Raw genomic sequence first — 12,089 nt, forward strand, 5'->3', positions numbered from 1 at the left:
AATATATTCCATTTTATAAATCAACATAATCAAAACTGTATGATGTGCCTTAAACAACATAATGCTCAGTGTAGCATGTTGAACAAAGTTTCAGCACTATACAAGATCACAGAGAGCAAGGGCAACTGAATAAGAGCATAAGAGTAGTAAGGGCCGTGCATAAGAGCACCAGCGTGCCTACCATCCCTGTCCTAATGTTTCCTCTATTTGTATCTATTTTATGTATCCAATCCATGTTTATACTTATTACCTAATACGTTCTTGACAAATATTTGAATTTGAATCAGTATTGAATCAGTAAGGGGAGCGGAAGATCACTTAGTAGAGTGGGACATCACTTAGCTACAACTACTAGAAGGAATGCATACAAACCCAGCCCTCATAGAGGACGCTATTATTAAGTTGTACACTGAGATCCAAAAATAAGCATTTTGTGTATTTTATAGTTCGTATTCTCCTAACAGGTTGAGACAATATAAATGGGAATTTCCCCACAAAAACAACTTTGCGAGGTATGACAGGCTGAGGAGAAAAATAGCTCCAAGTGAATTAACAAAAAGGTCTAAATTTTAATGTTTCATTTTTTTGAAATTGTTTGAATGTATTTTTTTAAAAATACCATTTCGTTTCAATATATTTTTAATTAGAACAATCACAGAATGTGTTTCACATATGCCTGACACCCTGAAATTCAAATATCATTAGAGATTGTGAATTTTGCCTTTGTTTAAAAATCAAGGAGATTTTCAAAGAGAAAAGATTATAAATCCAGAATTTTGGTTTCTGGATTCTTTAAAGGATTTTGAAATGCTATCTGTGGTCACTTGAAATTACCAACTTAGAAAATCCAAGGTGAAAATAGAGTTTTCAGCATGGTAGAATGCTACAAGGAAGAGATTAGAGCAATTATTTCAAAACTGACATATGCAGGGAATCTACATGTGAAGAGCATTCAAAAGGTGGGGATAGCAACAGGAAGAAAAAAAAGAGATAGCTTTGTCCCCTCCATAACCAAGAGTCCCAGTATTCTGTTCTTACTGGCTAACAGATTTAGGAATGATACTCTCAATGATGGACATCAGTTGGAGAATGCTGCCCCAGGCCCAGTGAAATTACTGGAATTCACCTCACAGCTCTAATTTCCAGCTCATCTTCTTCACCTTGTTTTCTGCCTGAGCAGAACTTGCTATGCATCTTTGTGAGGAAAGTGAGAGAATGCCATTTGTTTTGTGATATCTGGAAGCAAAATATTTTGAGCTGGCCCTGCCCTTGAAGAACCGAAGTAATGAGGTTACTTTTTGGAATTTCAAGAGCAGGCAGATTTTCTATTCGATGAGATGCATGGGCTTCTTGGATAGGAGATCTATTCTTTCCAGATAGAGACTATTCTTCTGACTATGATAGTTCATTACCTGTTGTTATAGAAATAAAAAAAAATATTTTGCCCTCCAGATATTTTTGAATTCTAATTGCACTCTGGACAATGCTCAAGACTGATAGGATCAGTAAGTTGGTTACTGTGTTTGGAAGACTTAAGAATTACTGAAGTTCTTTCATACCTACTTGCTCTTTCAATGATTTAAACTTTTTTGCTTACCTAGAACATAATTCAGGCAGAAAATAGACCTCTGAATACCATGAGCTGCTACTGTGTGGATGCTGACACTGACTGAGGGGTTGGACTCAGTGGCGTAAATGGCCTCTCCACTGTGAGTCAAGGATCCAGAGGGTCCTTGAGGGCTAGGAATTTTTATGACTAGAGATACAGATAGAAGTGAACAGTCCCCAAATATTCACAAAGTGTTTTAATAGACCTAATTGCCTTTGTATTTGTAGAACATTTTATGGTTCTAAATGTACGTCACAGCCTGTGCAGGTCACTGAATTTATCAAGATATAATAGTAACTTGTCATACCCATGTCTCCTTACGATTGTCTGGCTCATTTTCTACAAAGATGACATGAGTGGCTGTTAGATACAGAGTCCCTAATGCAGTTCTTTTGGAAGATATTCCATCAATGAAGCGCACATTTTCCACCTACAAACAGAGAAAAGCACAAAATCACCAACGCAAAACTTCTTAGTTTTAGAGCCATAATTTTTCTTTTAAAAATGTGTTATATTCTGTAATGCTTTGATATTGTGCTAAAAAGATGCAACCCTATTTTACCAACGTTATCCCTCTTCAGTGTTTACATTTCAAAGTGATGAGTTGCCATCTGATTAAGTAAAAACTATTATTCTAATTCAGCAAATGCTGTGAATCAATCTGACAATAATGAATACTGCTCATAGCACTGCTCACAGGCATTTCTTTTTAAAATAAATGTTTTATGAATCCAATAAATCTATTGCTAGTAAACCTCCCTATCTTATCTGAGACATCTAAAGATTGGAGTTAGACAAAAGAGAAAAAAAAACCCAGAATATATCTAGAACACTTAGAAATATATTGCATTCAAATCCATTGTTATAAAAAACAATAACCCAATTGAGACGTCAAAATTTACTCATCTCTTGCTCATAATGACAGTTGAATTATCAAGTTTAAACATTTTTTTCATATGGTTAAAGATACTAATGATGGCCCTTTATTACCTTAATCAGAATTAGCATTTCCATGTGACCTGGGACATTGCTAAACCAAATTCTCATGGTCTATATTTAGATTCATGGCTACTTTCCACTATGTCCTCTGAGAATTTAGTTTGGTAAAAGAAATTTAAAACTAAAGTTCCAGAACTTAAAACATTAGTTGAAAAAAATGGATTATGAGTCCCTGATTTCTTGGCTGGATCTTACATGACTGTATCTTGGCTACTTTTTAAATGACCTATGTCAAAAGCTGGTCACATCAACCGAAAGCCAAACCACTTTCATGGCACATTCTTCTAGAAAACAGATCTACTGGGAACTATTTTTGTGCATCTCACATTTTTCCCAGTGGATAAATGAACTTGGTTACATTAAATCTAAATTTAGGAAGTTTATAGCCAGATCAAAGTACTTAGGCCCATAAAAAACTTCAGTAAAAAGATGGGTTAGTTTGTAGAACATGCCGTATTTCTGAGAATGGAAGATAACTCTGCAACTGATAAAATCCCCTTTTGATAAATTTATTTATTTATTTATTTATTTTATTGAATTTATATCCCGCCCTTCTCCCCGAAGGGACTCAGGGCGGTGAACAGCCGAAAATTAAAATAACATACAATATAAAAGTTAAGATAACTAAAAATAAATTAAATTAATCGGCCTCCCAATTTAAAACCCCAAGCTATACAATTAAAAACTAACCCATAAAACCTATTCAGGCCAGGCTGGCTTGCTGAAATAAAAACATCTTCAGGGCCTTACGGAAAGTGCGGAGATCCGGAATCAGCCGTATTCCGGGAGGTAGCTCATTCCAGAGGGCCGGTGCTCCCACAGAAAAGGCTCTTCCCCTGGGAGCCACCAGCCGACATTGCTTGACCGACGGCACCCTGAGGAGGCCCTCTCTGTGAGAGCGTATTGGCCGGTGGGAGGTTATTGGTAGCAGAAGGCGCTCTCATAAAGACCCTGGCCCTAAGCCATGGAGCGCTTTAAAGGTGAGAACTAACACCTTGAAGCGCACCCGGAAGACCACCAGGAGCCAGTGCAGCTCGTGCAGGAGAGGTGTTATATGGGAGCGCCATGTCGCTCCCGTAATCACCCGCGCGGCCGCATTCTGGACCAGTTGGAGCCTCCAGGTGCTCCTCAAGGGGAGCCCCATGTAGAGAATGTTGCAGTAGTCCAGGCGAGAAGTGACGAGAGCATGAGTGACTGTGAATAAGGAATCCCGACTCAGAAAGGGGCGCAACTGGCATATCAGGCGAACCTGATAAAAAGCCCCCCCTGGTCACGGCCATCATGTGCTCTTCTAAAGGCAGCCATGTGTCCAGGAGGACGCCCAAGTTGCGAGCCCCTTCTGTGGGGGTCAATGACTTGCCCCCAATGGCCAGCGATGGCACCAGCTGGCTATATTGGAATGCCGGCATCCACAGCCACTCGGTCTTGGAAGGGTTGAGTCGAAGCCTGTTCCTCCTCCCTTATAAAATAAATATAGGATGCAAAGAAAACCCTATATAGAGACGCCAAACCCCTGAATTACTCCCTTTCTTCACTCTGATAAATGTAGGCATGAGTTGGACTTCTGTGCATACATGAACTGGTGTATATATGATTGCAGCTGAAACTGGTAAAGCAAGACCAACCCAGTCTAGAAAATACCAATTATGTAAAGATCTGCTTCTCAATCCCATCAAGGAAATGGCCAACTCTGTGTTTATGTATACACATTTACACATAAACAACATAAACAACTTCCTTGCACTGCAATGGGCCATATCATCCCAAGGCTTCATTCCTATCTGCAGTAAAGATTCCTGTCTAGATATGTCTGCAAATCTTCTGCCAAAATAAGCCTAGTGCTGAATAAGGAGTGTTGTAATTTATTGTGAGGCCAGGTGTAAAATCTGGCAATATACCTGCTAGAAGCCACATTCCTCCACCCTCCCAAAAGGAAGAACTGAGCCAAAAAGAAATCAAAGTTAACATAAAATGTATAGTATCATTATTAAATGTCGTTGTTGATAAAACAAGGTATCCCGTTTATGACATTGATTCCCTATCTAGAAATACCGTATAAACAGTTCCCTTGTTCATGGAGAACACACAACTACTGGCAAGAATGCACATACCCTGCCTCTCTTTCCAACAGAAGAAGGAAGAAAAATGTGACAGAGACGGGGAAGGGAAACAAAAGCCAAGAGAAAGCAGAGGCCAAAACTGGATGGCAATGAAGTGAGAAGAGGAAATTGGACAGAAACGAAAGAAAAGGGGACAAGAAGCCGTGTTTAGGTGCTGATTAATACACTGTAAATTAAATTCATCTGGCAAGCATGTAGCTCAACTAATGAAACTGTGTTCTTCCTCATTAAAAAAATATTTTACTAATTAATTACAGTAAACTGACTAAGCCAGCTAGGGAACAAGCCCTATTAAATTCAGTAGAAAGTATTAATGCACAAGGATAAGGTTTCACCATAAAAATGGAAATCCTCAAAAGGAAGGAGAGGGCAAAACCCCCCACATATGTAATGACATCAAACATCATGTTGTGTACATAATCTGTGCAATTATGTCATGACATTTCATCACGTTGATGTTATCATGATAGGAAAGTGCCACCCCATCAAGAGAGACTCTTGAAACAGACAAAGCAACTAGATGGAAAAATAGTGATTCCTTTTACTAGGACTGAGTTTTAAGCTTGTTCTCTCCCACTCAAAATCTCAAAGTCTCCAAGCATCTGGAGAGAACTTTGACAGCATCATTTGTCTGATTTAGACTAGTGAGATAAAAGCTGAGTAACATCAACATGTTGATGGTACTTCAGACCTTTAAATACTATCCTTTAAAAATTGGTTCTTAAACAAATGATGATCTCATTCAAACCCAGTCAAAAATTGTAGGCTCAGGAACCTACAGCAGGGTTTAGATAAAAAGCAATAAGAATTAGAAACATTTTATATATTATAAGAGCAAAAAAAATGCTATCTGGGAACTCAATTTGTTATAATGTGTTTAAAAACAAAAAGTCTGATTTTATACTACATTTGAACAATATAGATGTATTTGAAGAAAACCTTATTTTGTCTGATTATTTGTTAGTAGCAGATATAAAATAACATAGAAATGAATGTCCAGTCCTGTAGGCTGATCGCTTGCTCACATAAATTATTTGGAATTGAAATATTTATTTCAATCCATGTCTGTCCACTAGGATCTTTTTTCCCCTATGACCTTGATTTTTGTACAGGAAAGGGACAAAGGGTGTTAAAAAGAAAACCATCAAGAGGGTTATATATGATAGCAACTGCAATTTCTTGTGTAGTATAAATATAAGAAGCCAAAAACACAATTTTTGACACTATGCATCTTAAAGAGCAAGAGAAGAGATGGTAAAAAATAGATACTGAAGGGAATGTAAATGCCAAACAGATGTCAGGGACTTTCAGAGAAGAAATGTGAACATTGATCTCAGCAAGATTACTGGGAAGCTGTTCAAGAAAAAGGATGCTACATTGGAAAAAAACCAAACTTTATTCAGGCTGGCTTCAGAAGAAAGAATAGACAAATGCTGTATAGCTATATAGTAACATTTGCATTAGATTTATCCTAAGGCACAATTTTTTTAAAAAAATTTGATTTATATGCCGCCCTTCTCCGGAGACTCAGGGCGGCTTACAATGCGTTAAGCAATACCCTTCATACTTTTGTATATTTATACAAAGTCAGCTTATTGCCCCCACAAACTGGGTCCTCATTTTACCTACCTTAGAAAGGATGGAAGGCTGAGTCAACCTTGAGCCTGGTGAGATTCGAATTTACAGTAATTGCAGACAGCTGGTGTTAATCACAATGCTATCAGTCTGCTGAGCCACCAGACCCAGCAGTATAAATGTAGATTTGAATGAACCAGCCTAATTTAAAAATCCTATTGGCCAAATTTTATAAGACTTTCGATATGAACCAATAAGAACAAGATGCTTTAGATAAATTTGAAATGTATTTGAATATGGATAGAAACGTAGCAAGTAATGAAAAGGATACAGAAAAAGATGGACTGAACTTTAAAATGAAATTGAATGATGCCTACAGATCTGCTTTAGGCATCATTCAATTTCATTTGAAAGGTAGCCCTTGACTTACAACCATTCATTTAATGACCATTTGAAGTTACAGCACTGAAAAAAATGACACGATCATTTTTCACACTTATGACTGTTGCAGCATGCCTATGGACACATGATCAAAATTCAGTAATTGGCATATATTTATGATGGTGTCCCAGGGTCATGTGATCATCTTTTGTGAACTTCTGACAAGCAGTCAATGGATAAGTCAGATTCACTTAACAACTTATTAACTTAACTGAAGTGATTCACTTAACAACTGTGGCAAGAAAGGTGTAAGATGAGGCAAAACTCACTTCCCAATTATCTTACTTAGCAAAGGAAATTTTGGGTTCAGTTGTGGTCATAAATCAAGGACTGCTATAATTATCATACCAGAAAAGAGATATGAATATATTTTTACTGGATGTACAAAAGAGTTTTATTAAGATTTTGAAGAAGGCTCTTTGTGAAAGGATTAAGAATTAAAAGTATAAGGAAGGAATGCAAAGTAGCTTATTTAACCAAGGTTAAGACAGACAATTATAGGTAGTCCTCAACTTACAACAGTTAATTTAGTGACCGTTCAAAGTTACAATAGCATTGAAAAAAGTGACTTATGACCGATTTTCACATTTATGGCCATTGTATCATCCCAGGGTCACGTGATCAAAATTCAGATGCTTGGCAACTGACTCATATTTATTACGGTTGCAATGTCCTGGGGTCATACAATCATCTTTTATGACCTTCTGATAAGCAAAATCAATGGGAAAGCAGGATTCATTTAAGAACTTGTTACTAACTTAACAACTGAGTGATTCATGCAACAATTGTTGCAAGAAAGGTTGTAAAATGGGGCAAAATTCATTTAACAACTGTCTTGCTTAACAATAGAAATTTTGGACTCAATTGTCCTAAGTTGAGGACTACCTGTAGTTATATCTGACAACTCTTACTAGACTTTTGCTGATAAGGAATGAATAATAAGGAGTTTCCATTTTTATTTTTAGCTAAGAGATATAGGGTGAAAAGAATATATGTTTTACAGTAACTTAAGAGATGGCAATAAATTTACATAAATTTGGGTATTTGTTGGAATGAAGGGAGAAGTCTCTTTTTTCTTTTTCACACTATTTTTATCTTTTCTTTTTCATTTTTGCAGTTTGCTTAGTTTCTATTCTTTTCTATTGTAATTTCTAATACAATTTTTAAAAAATAAGAATGTCCAGCTATCAATCAATTTTCAACCTATTGCAATGTACAATTAAGACAAAAAAAATGACAAGATTTTAAACTTAGAACTGGTGCATTTATATGGCTTGAGGTTTCCAGTTTGTAACAGCTGTTTTACTTTATTGTTAGTAGTTTCTCTAGTATCTCTCATAGCCCTCTTATCAAGAGCTGGGTCCTTGAAATTTATGTGCTAGTCTTCGAGTAAACAAAGCCTCACAGTCACCTAAAGCAGAATTCAAGAGGAATATTCATCCAATCACTTTCCCTAGCTATAAATAAAGTTCCCTTCAAACATAATAAATTGGTAACTTCATGGATGTGTTTATGTAAGGTTGTTAGGGTTTTTTTTTGGTTTTTTTTTTTTGTTAAACAACAATACAGAAGTGGTTTGGCAATGCCTTCTTTTGCTTTCATAAAACAATTTTCTCCAATCTATCAGCTATACAAAGTGGCATTTTGTAAGCCCAAGGTATTATGAGGGGAATCAGATTGAAGGAACCTATTATGGTGCTGGTCAGAATGCACAAACAAAAAGTAGCCACAAAACACTGGTGCTTCTCTCTTTACTTTCTCTTTGGAGTAAACTATGAGCAATCAGAGGCTGCCAAAATTTTTAACTTCCTATGATTTTTCTCTACAAGAAAAAAAAGAAGAACCATCATTTTTTAGGCCCACCTTTCATTTCCAAAATTGTCCCTGAAAGATGATCTTCAGAAACATTATAACTATGAACTTCCCCATTACAGTTTCCCACAAATATTTTGAAAAAGCAACTTGGTCAATTCTTAAATGCTCTAAAATCATATTTCATGAAGTGGGTCTTAAAGGCTTAGTTTGAGAAAGGCATTCCAATTTTCTTCACCACTATAGATGTAAATATTTATGATGCTCTATATACTTTCCCCGAAGTCTTCCCATTGTGGTACTTTTTAAATATTCAGGATTCCATTTACTATCTAAATTATTCCCAGCATCTGGAAATAACTGAGATGAGGAAGACATTTACTGACCTAAATATCTAGTAAGAAATAGGAAGGGGTAGGAGAAAACCTGGAACTGTATGAACTTGACCACACAGGCTGGAATATTAAATAACAGATGCAACAAATAAACTCTTAATGTTATTATTATTACACTCTACAACACACTAGAGAGGCATTTAGACTCCTTTGTGGAAATCACGTTAAATAGCTGTGTCACCGGTGGCATTCTCTACCTGTTGGGTCCGAGCAAAGTATTTTCAACACTGGCTGATCAGGAATGTCCAAACTGCACGGAACAGCCATTTTAGGTGGCTTTCTCCAGACCAAAATATGTAGACCACATGTGTTTGGTCCAGGCATAGACACAAAACATAAATATGCCAAACCTAAGTGATTAAGAATGTGCAGAACAGAATAAAAGGCAACCATATTGGTGGCAATGTGTGCTGAGTAACACACTTCTAAGGAGAAGAAAAGGAATGTGACAGATAGAAAGGAGGTGGGTAGAGACGAGGGGGCGGGAGAGATAGCTATGCCATGTCAGATTTCATAGTGACTGAGGTGCTGGGAAGGTCAATAGACCAAGTCAGGACCTGCCCTCAACAGTTCAGTTGAACTTCAGAGCCACAGTATTCACCAGTTCAAAACAAATTATAGCCTGCATCTCAGGCACAGCCATAGGGCAGATATTGTATGCAATTTGTTACTTGTCCCTCAATTTTGCTGTCATTTAAAGTTAAGCTACCATGGGGTTTATCATACTGGGGCTACCAGAATGAACAAGTGAGTTAGTTTCCTTTGCCACTTTGCTGTTATTTAGTGCTGAGTCTTTCAAATTATGTTCCACAAAATCTTACCATTTTGCAGGAAGTTGATGAACTTCCATGAAGGACTAAGGACAACAAAAATCATTCAAATACAGCCAATTTTCTATCACTAGAGCTTTTCCTTTTCTTCATTGGTTCTATATTTTGTTTAAAAAAAGTTTTGCAACTAAAAAAAAGAAAATCACGATCTACAGATCATTTGGATTTTGCAGTTCAACTATGAGCCCTACTGCTAGTGATTGATTACATCTATCAATAGTTGTTTTAGTGTTTTGCTGTTGTTCCGAGGGCTTTTACCCTCTAAATTATTTTAGTGGTTTAAAATCATTTAAATCTATATTTGTTTCTTTACATTAAATCTCATATCTAATCTACGCCCATAGCATGGAAGCAGGGCAGGCCATAGCAAAAATGATAGTAGTCAATGGAAGATGGATGCTTTACTTTTAAAATCTTGTACTTTCAGTTCATTTATTCATTTAAAACATTGATATATCCACCCATTTTAAAAAGAACCCTTTTATTGGCTTACAATCAATAAAACAATATAAAACAGTAGGTCTCAGAAAGATCCTAAGTACATCTAAGTGTTCCTAAATTAGTGTTCCAATTTTAAGAAATGCTTGATTTTTATTAAGGCAAAATATTTTCTATGCTACTTCCTGGGGTAGGGATGGGATTCTCTTCTATTTTTTTACTGAGTTTATTCAAATGGAACATAATCATAGAAAAGAATCAGTTTAAAATTATGCCTTTTTGGCATAAGCCAGAGAAAGAGATTAAAAAATGTCAAGATGATGCCTTTAAATGCAAACCACTATATTCTTCTATGTTCAAATCACATTTCATGTGTAGAAGCCAGAGGCCTAATGCCATAACCCCTAAGACAAGAAACCATTATTCAAACCTATGTTCTACTAGGACTTATCATATACAATCAGTTGTAAAACAAGATTTTAAAACTTTAAAAGTGTTTATCAATGCACAGCCCAATTTAATCAAATGTCACGAAAATAAACTCTTATCGCTCATCAGATTCAGGGATACTCTTCCAGGAATCCATTTTTATTCTATTGACCTAGAATCAGGAACCGCTTTTGTAATATAATTCCATTTTCACCTATCATTTCTCCCTGGAAGGGAGGGGGTTTTCTATCTCGATTTCAAATAAGAGTGAGATCAAAGGAGGGGAAATCATTTCCCTGCTTGCAGGCTGATGCTGCATTATTATAGGCAAGGGATGAGTAAGCACAATTCTGTTTCCAACTATGTGAAGAATATGATCTGATTGGAATGCACCTCCCAGTTAAAAGGCCCTTCTCCTCAGCAGCAGTCTCACCTGAGTGGGGGGAGAAATGGATTCTTTAAACATGCAACTTTCCACCATTCTTCGTTGTGTAGGTGAAGATTAATTCACCCCCATCCTGGAATCCCACGCGCAGGGGGAGGGGTAATTGATCCTTTCTCCCGTTTCCCTGCCCCCCACCCGCCAGATCCTGAAGCCCCAGATCCCACAGCTTCTTCAAGACGAGCCTCTATCCCTTCCGCTCCGTCTTTCCGGCACCGAACTAACCTTGGGCATTCTGATGTACTCCATGGCGACCAGATCTCGGTGCGTGGGATCCTCGCGCACCTTACACAATCAAGGGAGAGCGATGCACCATCAAATACCCGTGCACGCACCAGAAGGCAGAGGCATAGAGGGGCAGGGGCGGGAGTGTTAGAGAATCGGGGGGGAAAGTAAAGAGGAGTTGGAAAATCTTCAGTTCTCAAATCGGATGAGGGAGCGGGTTGTTGTGATGCTCGCAGGTCAGGGCCGGGCTCCGCCTTCTGCAGCGGCTGCCATGCTGCTCTTTTCAGGTTCGGGCATCAGTCAGAGCCACCGGCCGCCCGGTTCGACAGACCTCCAGGCCCTAAAGACTGACGCGTTTCAGCGCAAATGCTGCGCAGGAGCTACTCTTTATGCCAGCATCATTTGCCATCTTGGTTCCCAGGTTGCTCATTCCTTGTCTGCCTCAGGCTTAGATATAATATTCCTCTCTCTCTCTCTCTCTCTCTCTCTCTCTCCCCCTCTTCCTCCCTCTCTCTCTCTCTCTCTCCGTCCCTCCCTCCCTCCCTCCCTCTCTACTAGAGAAATGCAACCAGAATTTTATCTGCTTGAACTTTACCTGGCCTGCATTTCAGGTTAGCATGTTGGGAGAAGCCAGACTATTAGGGGGTAATTCAGCAGGTGGAATGAATGCAGAAAACAGGCTTAATTAAAAAGCCATGGTTAGATGAACCAAGCTATGCACTGCATGCCAAAGCAGCCAACTTTGTATTTATAACTCCAAAGAAAATATGTCTT

At 37.9% G+C, this 12,089-nt stretch overlaps 1 protein-coding gene across 2 annotated transcripts in view; it reads right to left on the reverse strand.

Moving 5' to 3' along the window:
• MTMR7 (myotubularin related protein 7) overlaps nucleotides 1-11,839 on the reverse strand; it is a 39,455-nt gene extending 27,616 nt beyond the window's left edge. Inside the window, exons 1-2 of one of the 2 annotated variants that reach the window (XM_034401382.3) lie at nucleotides 11,316-11,839; nucleotides 1,917-2,039 (exon numbers count right to left, since the gene is read on the reverse strand). In XM_034401382.3, coding sequence (XP_034257273.2) covers nucleotides 1,917-2,039; nucleotides 11,316-11,339 — 147 coding nt within the window. In that variant the 5' untranslated portion in view covers nucleotides 11,340-11,839. The remainder of the gene's footprint in view (nucleotides 1-1,916; nucleotides 2,040-11,315) is intronic. The other variant, XM_034401383.3, reaches the window with a different exon arrangement.
• Between the last annotated feature and the right edge of the window lie 250 nt (nucleotides 11,840-12,089).

The sequence above is a fragment of the Pantherophis guttatus genome, chromosome 8, assembly GCF_059756535.1.
Source record: "Pantherophis guttatus breed Tessera chromosome 8, ASM5975653v1, whole genome shotgun sequence".
Classification (NCBI taxonomy): Eukaryota; Metazoa; Chordata; class Lepidosauria; order Squamata; family Colubridae; genus Pantherophis; species Pantherophis guttatus.